The 24,398-nt window shown below is 39.6% G+C and overlaps 1 protein-coding gene across 1 annotated transcript in view; it reads left to right on the top strand.

Moving 5' to 3' along the window:
- The first annotated feature begins 14,761 nt into the window (after positions 1-14,761).
- LOC103544575 (immunoglobulin lambda-1 light chain-like) overlaps positions 14,762-24,398 on the top strand; it is a 502,401-nt gene continuing 492,764 nt past the window's right edge. The window contains exon 1 of the mRNA XM_070628420.1: positions 14,762-14,815. Within this exon, the coding sequence (XP_070484521.1) occupies positions 14,770-14,815 (46 nt within the window). The 5' untranslated portion in view covers positions 14,762-14,769. The remainder of the gene's footprint in view (positions 14,816-24,398) is intronic.

Below are 24,398 nucleotides of genomic sequence, written 5' to 3'. Positions count from 1 at the left end.
GAAAAGAAAATTACAAGCCAATATCCCTGAGGAACATAGATGCAAAAATCATCAACACAGTGTTAGCAATCCAAAATCAACAATACATTAAAAGGATCATATACCATGATCAAGTGGGGTTTATTCCCAGCGTGCAAGGATGGTTCAACATCTGCAAATCAGTCAATGTGATATAACCCATGAACAAAAAAGGATAAAAATTATATGATCATCTCAATTGATGCACAAAAAACATTTGACAAAATTCAACACCCACTTATGATAAAAGCTCTCACCAAAGTGGGTTAGAGGTAAAGTACCTCTGTACAATAAAAGCCATATATGACAACCCTACAGCTCACATCATACTCAAAGGTGAAAAACTGAAAGGTTTTCCTTTAAGATTGGGAACAAGACAAGGACACCCACTCTCACTGCTTTTATTCAACATTTTATACACCACTTTTATTCAAATACTACTGGAAGTACTAGTCAGAACAATTAGGCAAGAAAACAAAAAAAGGGCATCACATTGGAAAGGAAGATGTAAAATTGTCACCTTTGGTAGATGACATGATTATCTTTATATATAGTCAAATAATATATAATATATATAATTGAATATAATATTATATACAATAAAGTAATATAATACATTATATACTATACTATATATATATATATATATATATTTCCCCAAAGAATGAACAAAAAATGTTAGAACTAATAACTGAATTTAGTAAAGTTGCAGGATACAATATCAATATACAGAAATCTGTTCCATTTCTGTGCACTAATAATGAAGTACCAGAAAGAGAAATTAGGAAAAAATCCTATTTACAATTACATCAAAAAGAATAAAATACCTAGGAATAAATTTAACTTAGGAGGTGAAAGACCTGTACACTGAAAACTATAAAACATTGATGAAATAAATTGAAGAAGATCAAAATAAATGGAAAGATATTTCATGCTCATGGACTGAAAGAATTAATGCTGTTAAAATGTCCATACTACCATAACCTAAATATTCAATGCAATCCTTATAAATATCCCAATGGCATTTTTCACAGAAAAAGAATAAATGTTCCTGAAATTCATGTGGAACCACAAAAGACCCAGATTAGCCAAAGCAATCTTGAAAAAGAAGAACGAAGTTGGAGGTACCATGTTCCCTGATTTCAAGCTATATTACAAAGCTGTAGTCATCAAAACAGTATGATACTGACATAAACACACACACATAGATCAATGGAAGAGAATAGAAAGCCCAGAAATAAACCTACACATTTATGAAGAGCTAATTTTTGACAAAGGAGCCAAGAACATACAATTGAGAAAGGAAAGTCTTTTCAATAAATGGTGTTGGGAAAACTGAACAGCCACATGCAAAAGAATCAAATTAGACCATCATCTTACACCATACGCAAAAATTAACTCAAAATGGATTAAAGATTTGAAAATATAAAACTCCTAGAAGAAAACATAGGCAGTACACTCTTTGATATCAGTCTTAGCAGTATCTTTTTGAATCTGTCTCCTCAGGCAAGGGAAACAAAATAAAAAATAAGAAAATGGGGCTATATCGAACTAAAAAGCTTCTGCATGGCAAAGGAAACCATCAACAAAATGAAAAGACAACCTAATAATTGGAGAAGAAGGGCCAGCTCCATGCCCAGGTGGTTGGGTTCATGTGCTCCACTTTAGTAGACCAGGGTTTCGCTGATTTGGATCCTGGGCATGGACCTAGCACCACTCATTGGGCCATGCTGAGGCAGCATCCCACATAGCAGAGCCAGGAGGACTCATGGCTAGAGTATACAACTAGGTACTGGGGGGCTTTGAGGAGAAGAAGAAAAAAAAGAAGAAGAAGACTGGCAACAGGTGTTAGGTCAGGTGCCAAACTTTTTAAAGTAAATAAATATATATATTGGAAATAGGTTGTATTTAAAAAATAAAATAAAATAATTGGAGAGGGTATTTGCAAATCATATATTTGATAAGCAGTTAATATCCAAAATATGTAAGGAACTCATACTACTTAATAGCAAAAAACAAACAACCTTTTCAAAATATTGGAACCCACATTTTTCCAAAGAAGATATACAGATGGCCAACAGGCACATGAAATGATGTTCAATATCACTAATTATTAGGGAACTACAAATTAAAACCACAATGAAATATCACTTCATGTCTGTCAGAATGGCTGTTATTAAAAAGACAATAAATAACAAGTGTTGAGGAGGATGTGAAGAAAGGGAAAACCTCATACACAGCTGGTTTGAATATAAATTGGTGCAGCCACTTTGAAAAACAGTATGGGCATGCCTCAAAAAATTAAAAATAGAACTACCATATGATCCAGTTATTCCACTTCTGGGTATTTATCCAAAGAAAACGAAAAAAACTAATTCAAAAAGATATATGCACCGCTATGATCATTGCAGCGTTATTCACAATAACCAAGAATTGGAAACAACCTAAGTGCCCATCAACAGATGAGAGGATAAAGATATGGATATATATTTGTGTGGATATATTCCTGTGTGTATGTATAGATATAGAGATATGCATGTTTGTTCGTATATATATATATATATATATATACACACACACACATACACACACATATATGTATATATACATATTTATATGTACACACACAATGGAATACTACTCAGCCACAAAAAATGAAATGTTGCCATTTGTGACAACACGGATGGACCTTGAGGATATATGCTAAGGAAAATGTCAGATGTAGAAGGAAAAATGCTGTGTGATTTCACTTATATGTAGAAGATAAAAAGCAAACACATAGATACAGAGAACAGATTGGTGGTTACCAGAGGGGAAGAGTGGGAGTAGGGAAGGCAAAGGTGGTGAAGGAGAACACATGTAAGATAGTGGATGGCAACTAGACTTTTGGTGCTGAACACGATGTAGTCTACACAGAATTCAAAATATGATGTACACCTGAAATACAATGTTAGAAATATATAAATATATAAATGTTATAATGTTATAAATCAATGTTACCTCAGCCAAAAAATTAAGTAAAAAGGAAATAGAACTACCTTTTGGAAGAGTCAATTCCACTTCTGAGTGTATATCCGAAGGAAATGATATCACTGTCTTGCAGAGAAATCTGTATCCCCATGTTCTTTGCAGCATTTTTTACAATAGCCAAGACATGTATACAAGTATACAATCTAAGTGTCCATGAGTGGATGAATGGAGAAAGATACTGAGAGATGTACACACACACTTGCACGTGCGACACAAACACACATACAGAAATATTATTCAGCTATAGAAGAAGGAGATCCTGCCATTTTCGATAACATGGATGGACCTTGAGGTTTTTAGGTCAAGTGAAATAAATCAGACAGAGAAAGACAAATACTGTATGAAGCCACTTATATGTGGAATCTAAAAACAAACAAACAGATTCATCCAGAGAACTAACTGGAGGTTGGTAGGGGCATGGGGTAAGGGGTGGGGGAAATGGATGGAGGTGGTAAAAGGGTTCAAACTTCCAATTAAAAATGAATAAGTTCTGGGGATGTAATGTACAGCATGATGAGTATAGTTCACACACTCTATTGTATATTTGGAAGTATTGCTAACAGAGTAGAATCTAAAAGTCCTCACCATACACACATACATAAATTGTGCTATGTGAGTTAATGGGTGCGTTAACTAATCTTATTGTGGTGATCACTTTGTAATATATACAAATATCAAATTATTACAGTGCACACCTTAAACTGACACAATGTTATATGTTTATTATATCTCAATAAAGCTGGAAAAATAAAATTTACAATGCTACTGCCTGATAGACACTGAGCATCTGACCTTTGAAGAGTCAACTTCCATGTGACTAAGTACGCACACTATTACCAGGGTTTCTGGGGGAACCTAAGCTAGGATGGCAGGGAAGCCCAGCATCCCAGCTTTCTACTCAACAGGAATGGCTATTAGGTTGGAGTTACAAAGAAAGGGGACAGTGATGCACTCAAGCCTTCACTTCCCCATATTCCTTTATATCAATTTCCAGATGGACACGCGGATATTCACACGGAGAAGAAGGACATGTGACAACAGAGAAAGAGATTGGTGCACAATCTGAAGAATGCCAAGGATTTCCAGGAGCCACCAGAAGCTAGAAAGTGGCAAAGAAAGATCTTCCCTAGAGTCTTCATGGGAGCATGGTCCTGCCAACGTCTTTATTTCAGAATTCTAACTCCACAACTTAAACAGAACACATTTCCCTTGCTTTTAGCCACCCAGTTTGTGGTACATTGTTACAGCAGCCCTAAGAACAAATATATCAGAGCAGCACACATCCAATGACAGTGCTTAAGGTTTAAAAGTCAGGTCATATGAAAGTGCAGCAGAAGAACTAACCCCAACATGATAACCTGCAAGTTTGGTGAATCATATTTGTGGATGTATAAATACCTAATTCATGACTTTTGTGTAGTTCTCTGTCTTAATTTGAAACTCTGTCTGGATCCCAATATTATGAGGTGCAAGTAGGAGTGACCACTCTTTTCATCACTGTTAGTGGTCCACTTGGGGAATTTGTGTCTTCATTCCCTACAATGCTGGTCTCTGTGGATTTGCAAGTTGTGGCACCTAGATGGAGAATACTTATTCAGAGACCCAGCAAGAGTCTCAATAAATTCCACGTTCAGCTCTACTGGGTCACTAGACACTCCTCATAACAAGAGACCTAAAGCTGTGGAGAAGAGTCCCAAACTGGCAAAAGCAGTGGACTTTGATTATCAGCATGTGGTAGGGCTGCTTTCATCCAAGAGACAAAGTAAATTTTGAGCTTCACTTAAAGGGGTTTTATTGGCATGTCTTCCCTGCCCAATTTTGATAGGAAGTGGACATCTACAGCAACATAACCCATATCCTCTGAAGGAATTGGAGTTTGAGCCCAGACATCTCTGGAATGAAGTTCTTATCCACCCTACCAGGTAGCCACCTGGACCAGATGCTTACCAAAGGTGAGGGGAATCCAGTATGGGAAGTGGAAAAAGAGGACAATTAGCATCCTTATAGCTTGAGATCCTGTGGTTCATCCATGGATGACCACTTGCAATTTCCCCCCAGGAAAAGAGGCCAAACAGATTCCTGGAGGAACTCCTTAGGGAACTGATGTCAAAATCTAGTGAGTCCAAACAGTGCAAGGGGTGGACTGTAGTGGATGTAGTGGTGCTCTGTCAATATTTATTCTTCCAGGACTGAACATGCCTTGCCCAATGGCTGAATGTTATCTTCAAACAGGTCTAAGCTGAGACTTTTTTTAGGTCATACAATTGGATAAGAGATTGCTCATGATCACTTGTAGAAAGAGCACTAGGAATGTGTGGAGGGAGGATGCAAAAGGTTTAACAAGAAAGGAACCCTGTGGTTCAGGATTAAGTATCTTTTTTGCAACCAGGATCTGTTTGTGCTTTATTACAGGCTACTGATGGGAGAGGTGAGGTAGGAGATGGGGGATCAGAGGATGGCAGGTCCAGGGACACCTTAAATGAGATACTGAAGAATTGTACTTAATCACGATGGAGAGAGTATTTATGGGAGATTTATAATCAGAGAAATGCTTTATCAGGTACATATATTTGAAATATCATTCTGACATTGATACAAAGAATGAAAGAAAGTGAAGGCAAAATATGATCAAGACCAGACTGCGGGATTCTGCATGGGCCTGGTGAGCAGTGATGGGCACCTGTGCTCAGCTAGCTGGAGGGATGCAGGAAGTCTGGAGAATGAGGAGACACTGTAGACAGATCCTTGGGAATGTCAGTGTCGTCATCCTGATGTAGGAGAGGGTCTCTCAGTCATTGGGAATAGGCTCTAGATTTCAAAGATGAATAACTGGCCCGGCAGTGGTGCCAGCCAGGCGAGGACATTTCATTGTGGTCAATGACTCTGTTCACTGTGTGTTTCCTCACTGGTATATAAACTGCATAGGAACACGGATCTTTTGTGTGTGTTGTTACCACTGTATCTATAAAGTCCAGAACACAGGCAGGCACAAAGGACAAACTCAACGCATATTTGTTGAGTGAATATGTGTTGTCACCTAAAGTTGTAATCCAGGCAAAGGAGCAGATCTGAGGTAAATATAAAGATTTCTGATTTCTGGACATTTTGAGATTGAGGTTCTGAGTTTGTTCCAGAGGAGATGTTAAGAAATTTGACCTCACAGTCTGAAAAGCAGGAGAGTGTCATAAATTTGAGTTCTAGTTGGCTTGATTAACTCTCTCTGTATAATGTACTAGTTACAAGGCTGGGGAAGGTGACTAATGCAACAGCCTTGGATTCCATTGATTCATATAGAGAAAGAGGAGAAGTACATGATGACCCTCCAGGAACTAAGTAGGGAAACTACAGGGAGCAGGTAGATGGTAGAGGAAATTGTGAGATTGGAAGACTTCCTCCATGAGCAAATAAACTGCAGAGCACATGTTAGTTGGGTGAAAGTCTACTAATGTCTCACTTAACTAAGAGCCTGTAAGATAATCAGTTGTCAACAAATGTAATGTACAGAGAACCACATGATCAATGAAATTCTATTATCCAACCCCTCATCCTAAAATCTCACAAAAGACCATAGTGCGAAAATTCTCGAAAGAAATTATGACAGTTTTGTGAGCTCTGTATGCACAGAAGAGATGCTTCTTCGTGGGGTGAAGTTGATGAAAGAAGCCAAAAAATGATTGTCTGTGAATTTATGTGTAAGTCTAGACTTAATTCTGATTAAGTATATAATGCCATGAAACTCACGGCTGCAAAACTAGGATCTGTTGCGCTTTCTTCAGTTTTTCAATCAGTACAAAAATTAAATTAGCTAATCATTCAGGAAATTAAAACACAGCAATTGATGAGACAGCAGTTGGTTGCTTTAATGCACAAGAGCTTTGGAACATTAAAATTTATGTATATACTAAAGAGTATCCCAATGGAGTGACATGGTGTTGGGGATTTGTTTTAATATCATTCAGCGAGGAAGTAGGATTAGCTGTAAAGAGGAGTGAGAGATTAAACAAGAAGAATCACACTGATGAGGGTTGAGGTTGGAGGATGGAGGCAGGAGCTCATTGGTCTATTCTCTACAAATTTTGTAATTTCAAAATTTTCCACAATGACAAATGTGTAAAAAAACTCTATCCCTATCTGCAATGAAGTGTGTATTCCTTTTTTTGTTTTCTAACCACCCAAAGACTAATTACCATCCATCACCTTACATATGTGCCCTACTATTTCTTTCACCTTCTTCCTTCCCCACTTCCCCACTGGTAACCACTAATCAATCTCTGTATCTACGTGTTTATTATTGTTGTTGTTTTTATCTTCCACTTGTGAGTGAAATCAAATGGTATTTGACTTTCTCCATCTGACTTATTTTGCTTATCATAATACCCACAAGACCCATCCATGTTGCTGCAAATGCTAAGATTTCATCTTTTTTATGGCTGAGTGTATTGCATTTTGTATATATGCCACATCTTATTTATCCATTCACCCAATGACAGACACTTAGGTTGTTTCTAAGTCTTGGCAATTGTGAATAATGGTGCAACGAACGTAGGGGTGCAAATATCTTTTCACATTTGTGTTTTCATGTTCTTTGGATAAACACCCAGAAGTGGAATAGCTGGATCACATGGAAGTTCTATTCTTAATTTTTTGGAGGAATCTCCATGTTGATTTCCATAGTGGCTGCACCAGTTTGCATTCCGACCAGCAGTGTATGAGAATTCCCTTTTCCCCACATCCTCTCCAACTGTTGTCATTTATTGTCTTGTCAGTTATAGCTATACTGACAGGTGTGAGGTGACATCTCATTGTAGTTTTGATTTCCATTTCCCTAATCACTAGTGATGTTGAATGTCATTTCATTTGCCTGTTGTGCCATCTGTATATCTTCTTTGGAAAAATGCCTGTTCAGATTCTTTGCCCATTTTTTAATCAGGTTATTTGATTTTTTCTTGTTGGGTCATATGAGTTCTTTATATATTTTGGAAAATAGCCAGTTATCAGATATATAATTTGCAAATATCTTCTCCAATCGTTAGGTTGTCTTTTCATTTTGTTGATGGTTTCCTTTGCTGTGCAGAAGTTTTCTTAGTTTGATATAGTCCCATTTGTTTATTTTTTCTTTTGTTTCCCTTGTCTCATAAGACATGGTATTAAAAATATACCACTAAGACCAATCTCAAAGAGCATACTTCCTATGTTTTCTTCTAGAAGTTTATAGTTTCAGGTCTTGCATTCAAGTCTTTAATCCATTTTGAGTTAATTTTTGTGTACACTATAAGATAATGGTCTACTTTCATTCTTTTCCATGTGACTGTCCGGTTTTCCCAACGCCAATTATTGAAGAGACTTTCCTTTCTCCATTGTATGTCCTTGGCTCCCTTGTCGAAAATTAGCTGTCCATAGGTGTGTGGTTTATTTCTGGGCTCTCAATTCTGTTCCATTGATCTGTGTGTCTGTTTTTGTGGCAGTATCATGCTGTTTTGACTACTATAGCTTTGTAGTATATTTTGAAGTCAGGGAGTGTGATACCTCCAGCTTTGTTCTTTTTCCTCAGGATTACTTTGGCTATTCAGGGTCTTTTGTTTTTCCTTATACATTTTAGGATTCTTTGTTCTATTTCCATGAAAAAAGTCCTTGGGAATTTGATAAGGATTGCATTGAATCTGTAGATTGCTATAGGAAGTGTGGACATTTTACTATGTTAATTCTTTCAATCCGTGAGCATAGAATATCTTTCCATCACTTTGTGTCCTTTTTTATTTTTTTCAACAATGTTTTATAGTTTTCAGTGTACAGGTTTTTCACCTCTTTGGTTAAATTTGTTCCTACGTATTTTATTCTTTTTGTTGTGATTTTAAATGGTTGAATTCTTAATTTCTCTTTCTGTTATTTTATTGTTAATGTGTAGAAACACAACTGATTTTTGTATGTTGATTTTATACTCTATAACTTTACTGTATTTGTTTATTATTTCTAGTTTTTTATGGATTATTTAGGGTTTTTTATGTATAAAATCATGCCATCTGCATATAGAAACACTTTTACTTCTTCCTTTCCAATTTGGATCCCTTTTATTTCTTTTTCTTGCCTGAGTGCTCTGGTTGGAATTTCCAATAGTGCATTAAGAGTGGCAAAAGTGGGCATTCTTGTCTTGTGCCTGTTCTTAAACAGATAGCTTTCAGTTTTCCACTATTGAGTGTGATGTTAGCTGTGTGTTTGTCATATATGGCCTTTATTATATTGAGGTAATTTCCCTCTATACCTATTTTATTCAGAGTTTTTATCATAATGGATGCTATATCTTGTTGAATGCTTTCTCTGCATCTATTGAGATGATCAAGCTATTGTTATTCTTCATTTTGTTAATGTGTTGTATCGTGTTGATTTATTTGCATATGTTGAACCATCCCTGCATCCCTGGAATAAATCCCACTTGATGATCATGTAACATACCTTTCAACATACTGTCATATTTGATTTGCTAGTGTTTTGTTGAGGATTTTTGCATCTACCTTCATCAGTGATGTTGACCTGCAGTTTTGTTTTTTCGTGTTGTCCTTGTCTGGTTTTGCTACCAGCATAATGTTGGCCTTGTAGAATGAGTTAGGAAATATACCCTCCTCTTCTGGTTTTTGGAAGACTTTGAGTAGGATAAGTATTAAGTCTTCTTTGAATGTTTGGTTGAATACACCAGGAAGCCATTTGGTCCTGGGCTTTTGTTTTTGGAGAGGTTTTTAATTACTGTCTCAATCTCCTTACTAGTGATTGATCTATTCAGATTCTCTAATTCTCCTTGATTCAGTTTTGGAAGGTTGTATGATTCTAAGAATTTATCCATTTCTTCTAGATTATCCCACTTGTTGGTGAATAGCTTTTCATAGCGTTCTCTTATAATCCTTTGTATTTCCATAGTGTCCATTGTAATTTCTCCCATTTCATTTCTGATTACATTTATTTGAGCCTTCTCTCTTGTTTTCTTGGTGAGTCTAGCTAAAGGTTTGTCAACTTTGTCTTTTCCAAGAAGCATCTCTTAGTTTCATTGATTTTTCTTCTATTTTTAAGTCTCTATTTCTGCTATAATTTTTATTATTTCCTTCCTTCTATTGATTTGGACTTTTATTTATTCTTTCTTTTCTAGTTCCTCTAGGTGTACTGTTAGATTGTTTACTTGAGATTTTTCTCGTTTCCTGAGGTTGGCCTGTATCATTGTAAATTTCCTTCTTAGTACTGCTTTTGCTGTATCCCACAAATTTGCGCATGTCTTATTTTTATTTTCATTTGTCTCCAGGTATTTTTTGACTTCTCCTTTGATTTTTTTCATGGGCCCAAACATTGTTCAGTAGCATTTTGTTTAATCTCCACATACTTGTGTCTCTTCTGGTTTTCTTCTTGTAGTTGATTTCTAGTTTCATTCTATTGTGGTCAGAAAAGATGCTTGATAATATTTCAATCTCCTTAAATTTATTGAGACTTGTTTTGTTGCCAAATATGTCATCTACCCTGGAGAATGTTCCATCTGCATTTAAAAAGATTGTGTATTCTTTGGGTTTGGGGTGGAATGTTCTGTATAAATCTACTAAGACCATCTGGTCTAATGTGTCATTTAAGGCCAACCTTTCCTTATTTCTCTTCTGTTTAGATGATCTATCCATTGGTGTAAGTGATGTGTTAAAGCCCCCTACTATTATTGTGTTATGGTCAATTTCTCCTTTTGTGTTTGTTAATAATTGCTTTATATATTTAGATGTTTCTAAATATATAATTGCTTTATATATTTAGATGTATGCTGGGTGCATAGATATTTGCAAGTGTTATGTCTTCTTGCTGTATTGCTCTGTTTACCAAGTAGTGCCCTTCTTTGTCTCTTGTTACAGTTTTTGTTTTGAAATCTATTTTGTCTAATATAAGTATTTCTACCTCAGCTTTCTTTTTGTTTTCATTGGCATGGAATATCTTTTTCCATCCCTTCACTTTCAGCTTGTGAGTGTCTTTAGGTCTAAAGTGTGTCTCTTCTATGCAACATATATATGGGTCTTGTTTTTTATACAATCAGCCACCCTATGATTTTTATTGGAGCATTTAGTCCATTGACATTTAAAGCAGGTATTGATAAGTATGTACTTTTTGCCAATTTGTTACTTTTTTTCTAGGTTCTTAGTAGTTCTTCTCTCTTCCTTTCTTCTCTTGTTCTCTTCCCTTGTGATTTTTATGGACTTTAGTATTATGTTTGGGTTCCTTTCTCTTTATTTTTTGTGTATTTATTATAGGTTACTGGTTTGTGATTACCATGAGGTTTGTATGTAATAATCTGTGTGAATAATGATCTATATTAAACTGATGGTCTCTTAAGTTTGACTTCTTACTAAAAGCCTTACACTATTCCTCCTCTCCCCCAACATTTTGTTTTTGACATCATATTTATCTTCTTTTCTGCATGTGAGTATCCCTTAACCTCTTATCATGGAAATAGATATTTTTAGTACTTTTGTCTTTTAACCTTCATACTACCTTTATAGGTGGTTGATTTGCTACTTTACTGTATATTCGCCTTTACAAGTGACTGTTTTCCAATTTTCTTATTCCTATTGTGGTCTTCTCTTTTCTACTTAAATATGTCCCTTTAACATTTCTTGTAAGTCTAGTTTCTTGGTTACAATCTCCTTTAGTTTTTGCTTGTCTGAAAAGCTCTTTATTACTCCTTCCATTCTGAATGATAACCTGCCAGGTAGAGTATTCCTGGCTGTAGATTTTTTCCTTTCAGAACTTTGAATATATAATGCCACTCCCTTCTATCCTGTAAGAGATGACTTATGGGGCCCAGCAATGTTTTTCCCTCTCATCACCTGCCTCAAATTTTCCATGAGTGTCCCCTGTCTGGGCTACATGTGCCCTTCTCTTGTGGCTGGGTTGCTCTTGCTGCAGGCAGAGGGGTAGGTTAGGCTGGTCCCTGGATCAGCAGGTTGTAAGGCTCAGCCACATGCAGCTACTATGGTCACTTTATTCACCTTTATTGGGTGGGGCAATTCCCCACAGGGCTAGCTGAAAGGTTTAATGGCACACAGCTGCTTTTTTGCTGTTAAGTGAGTCAGGCCTCAAGAGTAGCTGATTGCTAGGCTTAGGGGCTCACAGTTGCTTCAGGGGTTCAATGACGCTCCCTGCTGTGCGAGGCTGTTGTCAGCTCTCTCAGGAGTGCAGATGGATGGCGCTGGCCCCAGGCATGGTAGTACACAATTTTCAGTCTTGGAAGGTGGGGCAGATCCCCTGTGTGGCTGTTGGTGATGGCCAGTGACACAAGTCAGCTGAGGCTGACATGTCCCACCACCTGTGGGCCTATACAGCCCTCAAATGCAGGCCCATCCCCCTCACACCCTACTGAGATGGACTGACTTGCCCTGCTGCATAGATCCCACACACCCTGCCCATGTGGGCACACGAGTTCTCTGCAGACTTGCTGGTGGGTAGGGCAGTCCCTAGGTTGGGCTGCCTGCCCTGGCTGAGTTGGATTAAATTAGTGCTCTCATGGGCAGGGCAAACCCCTACATTAAAAGGCCAGAGGAAGAAACCCAATGACATCTAACAGTGTCTGTGTCAGCACAATTGCACTAGGTCACAATTGTGGCTGCCAACAATGTCTCAATCCCTGGAGAGGTAGGCCCAGCCACCTTCTGCCTCTTTAAGATGCACTCAGAGCTTAGCAAGTGAGTCTCTTCTACCAAAGGAATATACATCTTTCTTTCTGGTGTTTTTGTGTTGGTTTCTGGGACAGGTGGATCTGAGATTGCGTCCTTGAAGAGCAGGCTTTTCTTTCTCTGAAGTTTGATTGTTTTTCTAGGGGTATTCTCCACTGGTTTTAAAAGCCAGCAAAGCCAGGTATTATAAGAATTCATCTCAGGAGTTATTAGGGGAGCTGAGGAGTTAGGTTTTCTACAAATGGCAGTGAGGAGTCACTGAAGTGTGTTAAGCCAGGGAGTGATCTGCATGAGCTGAGTGAGAATATTGCTCTGAATGCCTTGAGGAGAGAGTGTCTGAGGGAAGTGGGTGTTTCTGTTCACAGGTTATTTACTAAAAGACCCTGTGAATCTAGACAATTGTGGACCATTTTCACAACCAAAGCGAATTTGGGTACAGGATATAGTGAGGAAGTGATGATTTCTGCATTTGACTGCCCAGGCATTGATATATTTGCAAAAACATTAAAATGGTACACAACTTTCTAGTAAATTAAAACAACAGTTTATTTGTTGATGCAGGAGTGGAAAATTTTGTTTATAATATGAGCAAATTGTATGGTATCTAAGACAAAATTCTGATAAGAAATATATGACACAACTATGAAAAACCTACATATGTAGGAAGATAATGCTTACTTCATGACATAAAGAAATAACTACACTATGCAGTCGTAAATGGTATGATGCCAAATTATCCATTTTTTGCAAATCAGTCTAATCTGCATCAAAACTCTGAAAGCATTTCATGACTGTTAAAACATTTTCTGAATTTCCCTGCCTTGAATATGACATCGTACTTATCCCTAGAAAATTCCCATTCTAAACCATTTCTCCAAACAGCCCCTACAGGCCCTTCAGACCAACTCAACTGTCTCCTTGTTGCCAACACCTGTCTTGACACACACATGGGTCATTTAGCTTTTCTAGAATGTACAAGGCTGTACATTCTATGTAAGGCTGTAACCTTAAATTGTAATATATGTTCAATTTTTCACCTTCCATGAACCAGGACTTTTTTGGGTTTTTTTGTTTGTTTGTTTGTTTGTTTTGCTGGTAAATGTACATTTTCTGGAAACAAATTAACAGTAGTTTCCCCCCAGGACAAGGTAGTGGCAACAGGTCAGCATCCACTTCACTTTGTGTCCTTTAACAATGACAGTTTCTAACGATGTACATGTGCATTTTTAATTTGTTAAAACCACAATAGAAGTTTTTACAAATGATTTTAGCTCTTAAAAATGACTCGTTTATAAATTCTGTAACTCTTACTCAGAGTAGGCTCTGACATAAACAGCAAAATCAGACATTAACGGGTAATGCATCATGTTAGTACCATACAAAGACAACAGAAATGTAGGCACTTTATCAAAGAAAAACATTTCAAAATGAATGAAGTTACTGAATCTTTTGCCACACTCTTCAGTGAAAACCTTATAGGACTCTCCTACAGCATATCAGAATCACAGTGTCCAGGAATCAGACCACGGATGTGTGAATAGAGACAGTGATCTGGTGAGCTGCAGGAACCAAATGGGCTCTCAAGACTTTGGTTCATGGTGGGGGGGGGGGGGGGGGGGGTGTCTCCCTGAGACCAGCAGGGGGCGCTGTGGGGCTGCCCTGTGGTCCCCAAACTGCTGCTCAGTGAAGTCCATTCACTCAAAGCAGCCTGGGCCTGGTGGTTGGGCCCTGTGCTCACTGACCGGGACTCAGCAGCTGTGTCCTCTCTGGCCTGGCAGAGTCCCCTGAGCAGGGACCTTTGTGTTGTCCCAGCAGGTGCTCCTTCCCAGGGCTCTCCCATGGGGTGAAGCCAACCTCCATCCCCCTCAGCGTGTGATGTGAGCTGAGCTCCAGCCCCAGGGCTCAGGGTGGGGCTGGGCAGTCACTGGCTGGAAACCCATTTGCATGGGCAGCCACTCCTGTGGCAGAGGGTGGAGAAGAAAAGGAGGCCTGGGGCAGCCCAGCCTCACTGTGGGGACCAGGGGCTGTGTGCACCATGGCCTGGACTCCTCTCCTCCTCCTGCTCCTCTGTCACTGCACAGGTAGGGACAGGCCACAGAGACCTGGGGAAGCTCCTCAGGTTTTGTCACGTCCCCAGCTCAGAGTCCCAGCAGCTTAAATCTGGTTGACTGATGTCCCTTCACCTTTACATGTCTGTGTTTGCAGGTTTCCTCCCCCAGCCTGTGCTAACTCAGCTGCCCTCCCTTTCTGAAACTCTGGGAACATCAACCAGACTCACCTGCACCCTGAGCAGTGGCTTCAGTGTTGGTAGCTATACCATATACTAGTTCCAGCAGAAGTCAGGGAGCCCTCCCCAGTATCTCTTAAGATTTCATTCAGACTGAGACAAGCACCACAGCCCCAGGGTCTCCAGCCATTTCTCTGGATTCAAAGATGCTTCAGCCAATGCAGGGCTTTTGCTCATCTCTGGGATCCATCCTGAAGACAAGGCTGACTATTACTGTGCAATCTGGCACAGTGACACTTCTCACAGCATCATACAGAGGGAGAAGTAAGACAAAAATCCAGCCTGCTCAGGGCTTTTCAATTATTAAAATCATTTCATTAAACTTACTGTACCTGGAGATAATAATAAAATACTACAAAACCATTCTATACCCATAAATTTAATATCATAGAAGAAATGAATAATTCTTTGAGAATACAATTTCTCTCAAAAAGAAATATAACCTGTATTACCTTACATCTATTGAAGAAATTGAATTTCCAGTTAAAAGCCTTCCAAAAATGAAATCTCCTGGCCCAGATTATTACATAAAGAAATCATACTAAATATTTATAGGAGGAAATATGTCTATTGTAGACATACCCTTTCAGAAAAGCGTGAATATTTCCTCTCAGAAGAAAAGGAAAGAAAACTATAGATTAATATCCCTTGTGAACATAGACACAAAATCCTCAACAAAATAATATCATATCAAATCCAACAATATGTGGAAATGATAATACTCAGAATCAAGTGGGATTTATCCCAGAATGCAAAGCTGGTTCAACAATTGAAAATAGTCAATGAATAAGCAACAACAATGAACAATCAACAGAATAAATAATAACAATCATAAGATTGTCTCAGTAGACACAGAAAACACATGCAAACTAATTCAAAATTCATTTATCATTTTAAAATGTCATAGCAAACCAGAAATAGATGGAAACTTCCTGGGCCTGATAAAAGGCATCTATTAAAAAATATACTGTTAATATCTTACTTAATGCTGAGAGATTTAATATTTTGTCTAAGATGATTAACTAGCAAGCATATCTTCTATTCTTCACAACTCCTATTCTTCATTGTACTTGAAGTTCTAATCAGTGCAATAAAGAAGGAAAAATAAATAAAAGAATCCAAATTAGAAAGGAAAAATTGAACCTATCAACACTGTCTACGTAGAAATCAACTATGTAGAAAATCTTAAAGAATCTACAAATAAGCTCATAAAACTGATGACTGAGTTTAACAAACTCGCAAGATATAAGGTCCATATATACAAGGATCAAATACTCCTAAACACTAGGAAAGAACAATTGGAATTTGAAAATAAGAAAATATCTAGTACAATAGCTCCTAAAATATGACATGCTTACTTATGTGATCCCAACATGTAGCTTTCTTTTCCAGAAGACTTTTAACTGCAAATTCAGTTTCCTTGGTAAATACAGGATTATTCAGTTTATCTATTTTTCTTGAGTAATTTTGGTCATTTTGATATTTCCTGTGGTTATGTAAGATGTTAATATTAGGAGAGATCAGGTGAGGGACATATGTGTGAACTTTGCAAAATTTCCATTCTATTTCTATTCTATTTCTATTTCTATTTATATTCTAACTTTAAAAGTATTTAAAATAAAACTATCCCATTTCCTTCTCCTTAAATCACTACCATCTATTCTGCATTGGATCTTAGGTCTGACTGTAAAACTTTCCATATTCAATCTGTGATCCTGTGTCTACATTTTCCAGGTAATATTCTCTAAATAAAAATAGAAAAAATAATTCTCACTTTATGCTAATTTTTCATTCATTCACCTTGAGGTTCAAAATAAATACCTTCAACTTAGGTTTGTGGTCAATATTATAAATTATTTTGTCATTTAAAATACTCAAGCAGGGGCCGGCCTGGTGGAACTGCGGTTAAGTTCGCATATTCCACTGTGGCAGCCCAGGGTTCACCGGTTCAGATCCCAGGTGTGGACATGGCATTGCTTGACAAGCCATGCTGTGGTAGGCATCCCACATATAAAGCAGAGGAAGATGGGCATGGATGTTAACTCAGGGCCAGCCTTCCTCAGCAAAAAAAAAAAGAGGAGGATTGGCAGCAGATGTTAGCCCAGGGCTAGTCTTCCTCAAAAAAAAAAAAATAAATAAATAATAAAAATTAAAAATTAAAATAAAATACTCAAGCAAACCATTGAAAAGAGATGACATCAAAATTGAAATTCAGGCATTGGTTTATATTTTTTAAAAGAACTAGAGAAGGAAGTACAAATAGGGGTAAGCAAATAATAAGCTGATATTGATATTGGATTGGCCTGGAAAATACAGCAGAAAATGTCAAAAAGATTAAACAGCATTCATTTGTTGGAAGAAAGGAGAAGAACTTACCCTACGTATTTCCCATCACCTTTCACATTCTTCAGAAAATGTCACTTGGGGTGCTGTGGGTCTTCTCAGGATCCCTGGCCATGAGACCTTTGTCATTGGACTGTGAGAAGTTAAAGCAGTGGCTTCATCTCTTGGGGCAAACTCCACAACAACTCTAGGCAGTGGAGCTTCTTTTGCAGCTGAAAATTCAGGATTGGGTATGGGTTTGATGACTGGTAAAAGATTAGATTTGCATACAGATCCACATTAACAAATATCCCTCAGGAATGTAAGAAGATAACAGAGTCACTAGAGAGTCCAGCAGCAGCTGTGGAGTCAGGGGGTCCTTGGGAACATCTGCATCATGGCCTGGACTTCTCTACAAAAATCTAAATCAAACATGAGCAAAGACTTGAATAGACATTTCTTCAAAGAAGATACACAAATGGTCAATAAGCATGTGATGTGATGCTCAACACAAATCATTAGGGAAATGTAAATCAAGACCACAATGAGATGCCTCTTTACAACCATTAGGATGGTATTACTAGAAGAGCAGAAAATAACAAGTCTTGACAAAGATGTGCAGAAAATGGGACTCTTGTGCATTGCCAGAAGGAACATAAAATGGGGTAGCCACTGTGGAAGACACTGTGGCTGTTTCTCAAAAAGTCAAACACAAAATTACTATATGATCCAGAAATTTCACCTCCAAGTGCCCAAAAGAACTGAAAGCAAGCTCTCCAAGAGATATTTGTACAAGCACGCTCATACCATTATTCACAATAGCTAAAAGTTAGAAAGAATCCACATGTCCATCAACAGATGGATGGATAAACAAAATGTAGTATACACAAACAATGGAATATTATTCTGCCTTAAAAAATAGTAAATTCTGACACATGCTACAATGTGGGTGAACCTTGAAGACATTCTTCTAAGTGAAATAAGATAGTCACAAAGGACAAATATTGTATGATTCTCCTAAAACAGATACCCAGAGCAGTCAATTTCATAAACACAGAAAGTAGAATCATGTTTTCCAAATTTTGGGGGAGGGGAGAATGGGCAGTTACTGTTTAATGGATATGGAGTTTCAGTTTGGAAAGATGAAAAGATTCTGGAGATAGGTGATAGTGATGGCTGTGCAACAATGTAAATTTACCTTATGCCACTGAACTGTGTATTTAAAAATGGTTAAGAGAGTAAATTTTATGTTATGAATATTTTACCATTATAAGAAAAGGAGGAAGATTTATATTTGATGCAGTTTCTCTACTTCCAAGAGCAGTGGAAGAATACAGGATGAGGAAGGTGTGCCTGAGTATCCAGGATACCCTTCCTTTTATGCTGGCCCTTTGGCATCCTAACAGGCCAAGAGATCTGGAGTTGCCTCATTACAGGTGACTCAGAATGATGTCATCTATGTGATAAAACAAACAAATGTGAGTTTGGACCCTACAAATCTGAGGGTATCCAACAACACCCTCAATTCTGATAACAATTGCAAGTTCGGGGGTCCCAAAAATCCCTGAAGTTTTGATAATTCCCAGTGAGGAATTCACATAACTCACTGAAAGCTCTTATGCTCATAGATATGGTTTAATACAGCAAAGGCTACAGATTAAAATCAGTCAAAGGAAGAGGCACATGGGCAGGTCCAGGAGAATTCCAAGAGCAAGCTTCCAGTTATCTTCTCCCAGTGGAGTCACAGACAACGCTAACTTCTCTTGGCACCAGGGTGTGATACTATGCATGGAACACTGCCAAACAGGAAAGCTCGCCCAAGCTTGGTATCCTCAGTTTTGAGGGGCTTGGTCACGTAGACTCGGTAGACCACTCTCATGGCTGACTTTAGTCTTCACTGAATTGGCAGAAAAACATTTAACCCTGAGTTTTGGGTCCTTTTCTTTTTTAAATTCTCAAAAATAAATTGTTAAAATAATTCTGACTTAGTTCAGCTGTTTATTCAATGTGAGATTCAAAATAAATAACTTCAATAGAGTGAGTTGGTCATGAAACAATTCTTCTAGTCATTCAAAACGCTCAGATAAGAAATTAAGACCATGTATCACTAAAATTAAATTACAGACAGTGGGGTGGGATTTCAGCAACTAGAGAGAGAAGTAAAAACAGGAATGAGCAAAGAAGAGACTAGTAATGAATGTAGTTTGGCCTGGGAAATACATTTGTGATGTCAAAAAGATAAATTAATAGTTATTTGTTCAATGAATGAGAGATAACACACCCTTAGCCCAAGAAGGCCACCAAAGGGCACTGTGGATCTTCTCATAGGACTTGAGGATACTCAAGTGGTTCAAATTTAATGGCCCCTGAATAGTTGCTCACTGGCCCGTGTAAAATCTTGAGCAACTCCTTCCTCCCATGGAGTAAATCCACAGCACACAACCACCCCTGGCCTACCGTCCAACAGTGTAGCCACTGTCAGGGCTGAGTAGTGGAAAGGGGTGGCCAAGGGCTCAGATTTGCACAATGCAACACTCAAACACACCCCCTTCACACTACAAGCTCAGTAGGAGATAAAAAGCCATCAGAGAGTCCAGCCCCAGCTCTGGAGCAGAGAGTTCTTCTAACTTCTGCACCACGGCCTGGACTCCTCACCTCCTCCTTCTCCTCACTCATTCCCCAGGTTAATATAGATGTCAAATATCAGCCTTTGGAGGGATCCCTCTGCTTTTTTCCTTATTCCTTAGATGTGTATGTTTTGGGTTTCAGGGTCCAATTCTCAAGCTGTGGTGACTCAGGAGGAGCCCTCACTCACTGTTTCCCCAGGAAGGACAGTCATTCTTACCTGTTGCTCTAGCACTGGAGAGGTCACCAATGGTCACTATCCTTGCTGGTGGCAGAAGAAATCTGTCCAAGCCTTCAGTACATTGATTTACAACACAAACAGCAGACACTCATGGACCCCCTCCCAGTTCTCAGGCTCACTATTTGAGGGCAAAGCTGCCCTGACCCTCTCAGGAGCCCAGTTGGAAGATAAGGCTGAGTGCTACTGCTGGCTAGTATACAGTGGTGTTCAGCACACTGATAGACCCTGATGGGGAACCAAGACATAAACCTTCCCTGGCTCTTGTGATAGGGGGATCACATGATCAGACACACCAGCTCTCAAACAGCCTAGATGTAGACCATCTACTGAAAGGTGAAGGGAAGGGTCTGAATTGATTCCCATACCCGCTTAAGCACTAAAGTGGAGGAAATACATGGGTGATCTGGGGGGGAACTGGTTCAGGAAAAGCAAAATCCAATTATTTCATAATCCAGAAGGAACAGTAACAGCTGGATCAGATCTAAGGGCTAAGGTCAAACACATTTCCTCCAGAAAGGGGCATCCTCTATGATGTACTTTGCTGGCTAAATGCAAAGAGAAGAAACACTACATTAGTATATTACTAAAATTTATTCTATTGAGTTGCATTTAATGAAACACATATGCATTGTATAAAGCAAAAGGTATTAAAAATCACCAAGTTCTTTGAAAAGATTCTTTACGTCAAACTTTTATTATCAATATAACTATAATCAATCAATATAATCATATTTCTGAATTTGAATGCAGTCTTTCATTTTGTTCTCAATATTTCCACAATTGTGATCAAACCTTGTGCTCATATTTCTGCATTTTATATACTACTCTTATCATAAAAGAATAATATTTATTAAAATGTATACAAATATTTGAATGATTGCTTAATATTGTTTTGATTTGGGTACTAATGCAATTTTATAGCACTTAGGTTTACAAATGTTTACTAGTCAAATGAAGAAGTGATGTTATGTAATTAATCTTGTTAATAAAATACTCCTGGTCATTTCTGTGGATTTTCTGAGGTGAGGAGGCAGGGGCAGGGGGGTTTGCCTGCCACGTTTAACGGGAAGGCTCAAGCACATTATTCCTGACTTTAGGATGCACAAAATAGAAAAACAGGAAGTTAATTGCTGCACGTGTTAGTTGCCAGCAGAACAGATTGAGACACGTGGGACAGTCCACATCCAAAACCACAACAGTGTTCTTGATCATGCGTCTGAGAGACCAGTGTCTCTCAGACTTTGATGTGCACACGAATCATCTGGGAATCTTGTAAATTGTGGATTCTGATTCAGTGGATCTGGAGTGAGGGCGGAGATTCTACATGTCTAAAAGCTCCCCGCCACCCATATGTATGTTTTAATAGTAAATCCATAAGAAGAGTATAAATAAGAAGGAGAATCATCGGTAGACAAGAACCTAAGAGAAATCTCTGACATAAAGAATTAATGAGTTTACATTATAGAAAAACTCCCGTACTCCATGCCTGGGGCCCTCCAGGGAGGACAGCTGCAAAGCTGGGAGAGGCTCCTCTTTCTTTAAGAATAAAAACAAAGGCAAACAAACAGACAGAAAGACGTCTTCTGGCCTGTACTCCCCTCGGTTCTTGCCCACTCTCCCTCTTGGCTTCTCCAGTGTTCTCTGAAGTGCAGAGGCTTCCATGCCTGATTCAGACTGCCCTTCTAAAGGCAGGGCTCTCTCTCTCCCTTTTGTACCACCTGCCTTCTCCCCGTCCCTGTTCAGTTAATTATAAAGGCCGTTATTATTCGGAAAGCCATTGACATTTTTCCAGATCTTTACTACTTGGAAGTTGACACATACATTTCCTTCCTCTTCCCTGAGCCTCTCTAATCCTTTAGTTCTGAAGACCCTGAAGCCTGCTGATTCTCTTCTTTTCACCTCAGCTAGTACATCTCCTTCTACTTCCTGGGTTTCCCCTCATTTCTCAGTGAGTCCAGTGAACCATACAAACATGCTAATTGATCCTCCCTAACACTCACCACTCTCCCTGTGTGCTTAATGAGAAATCAAGTAGGGAGAGAGAAACCTGCATCTTGAGCAGCCTGGAAAGGGGGTTCAAGGCTGAGCTCTCAGCTGGGAAATGAGATAACTCATTCACAGTCTCTGTTTTGTGCTTGGGGGCCCAGCATCTGTGTCCTCCCAGAGGCCCTGGAGAGGGATGGACCATGCTCTCCCCACCTCCAGCCAGCTCCACCTCAGGATGAACTGCTAAGCTCAGTGTCCTGTGTGAGGAGGCACAGCCAGGGGTAGCAGGATATATGTGCATTGAATCCCCTGCCTCTCCAGGGGTTGAGGAGGGAATAAGAGCCTGGGGGCTGTTAGCCCTGAGCTGCGTGGGCTGGTAAACAGAGCTCTGGGGTGTCTCTACCATTGCCTGGACCCCTCACCCTCCTCACTCACTGAGCAGGTGGGTAGAGACTGGGCATCAGGAGCTGGGACTGGGAGGGCCTGGGGTTCTGCCTTGTTCCCTTGTTCCACTGACCTGCCTCATTCACCCTCTGTCTCTCTTCTGATTCTCAGGGTCCTGGGTGCAGTCTGTGCTGACTCAGGAGTCTCTACATTCTGAGGCTGTCACCACCCCTGCATTAAAAACAGCACCAAGGTGGGTCTTGGGACTGTGTCCTGGTGCAAATAAGGACCAAACAGTGTTCTCAAACCTCTGGTCTATCGAAGCAATACTGGCCTGCAGGGGTCTTAGCCTGATTCTCACGCTACCAGTCTGGAAACACAGCCTTATTGAGTACTTCCGGGTACCAGCCTGAGGACAAGACTAATTACTACAGTGTGGCCCTAGACAGGCTCCTACAGTGCTCCAGCCTGCAGGGAAGTAACACATGAACATGCCAGGCTGCCCAACAGTGTGACCCTCCCTGCAGCACCAGCCACCCACAGCCAGCACAGCTGGGCCTGTTTACCTTTTGTTTGTATGTTTGCTAGTGTCACCTCTAACAAGGGCTTAGGACTCAGGGCGAGGACAGCAACCTAGAGAATGCAGCCTCATCCTCCCGAAATTGGCCCTCAAAGGGAGCCCTTGTCAGCTGCCTCAAATGAAATTCCTTCATGCCAGAGGCAGCCTGCGCTGGGAACAGAGTCCGTGATGAGCCAGAGCAGAGCACAGATGGAGAGGCCAGCTGGGTCTGACTCAGGAAAACAGCTGATGCAGAGCTCTGTCTGTCCTTAACATTTACTGAACACCTTCTATGTGCCAGGCTCAGGTCTAGGGCTCAGGATACAGCACGAACAGACAGGGTACCCATGCTCATGGGGCTGACACTGTACAGGAGAGAAAGTGTCAACAAGTTGATAAGAAGAAGGCATATTATGATGTGTGGCAAGAGGTGACATTGGCAAGAAAGGGGTGGACAACAGGAAGCTGTTAAAGTTTTTTGAACATGGAAGATTTAGAATTTGATTTCAGCTTTAGCTGAAAAAGCCCAGCTTCTCCAAAGAAGATGAGATAGGAGGCAGAGTGAAGGCAGGGGGACCAGTTAAGAGATAGTGGCATCATGCGCATAAGAGAATGCTGTCTCAAGCAAGTGATACTGTAGTTAAGACAAAAGGAAAGAGCCAGAGAAGGACCAGATGGGAGAAAGTGTTGGGCTGAGAACTCAAGCTCATCCCTGTGATGGAAACGTTAACAACAGCCGCCCAGTCTAGTTAAAGGCTGTCACGGGAATGCTCTCTGATCCAGATAGCACCTGGGACTCACTGGGCTCATCGCTCCCCTGCACTCCTATTCCCTGAGATTCATTTGAATGTCACTTTCATATGGTGAGAGAAAGCTTGTCACTTGCTATTGAGTAAAAGCACTGAGGGTCCCAGGCAGAGCATTCTAGAGCACACGGGATGCACTTACACAGTGAAGGAGCTGTTTGTATCTAATAAAAGCACAGGTTCAAAATCCCCAGAGCTACTTCATGAGCAGCCCCTGGTTTGGGGGTGCAGGGGAGTGAGGCTGATGTCAGGACAGGCAAGATGCTACTGAGGTGTCATTATGGGCTAGGACACTTGAGGCTACCCCAGCATTGGGGACAGGGGCAATACAGGTCAATTGAAAAGCTTGAGAGCAGTGGAAACACAGGATTCTGTGTCTATGAGAGGGAAGGAGAGTCCAGTCTCCACCCAGGCTGTCTTATCCACCTTCCCCTTTGCCTCCCCTGCTCCCTCC

The sequence above is a fragment of the Equus przewalskii genome, chromosome 7 (genome assembly GCF_037783145.1).
Source record: "Equus przewalskii isolate Varuska chromosome 7, EquPr2, whole genome shotgun sequence".
NCBI classification, from domain to species: Eukaryota; Metazoa; Chordata; class Mammalia; order Perissodactyla; family Equidae; genus Equus; species Equus przewalskii.
The sequence above is the reverse complement of the archived record's forward strand: the minus strand, read 5'-3'. Positions and strand labels throughout refer to the sequence as shown.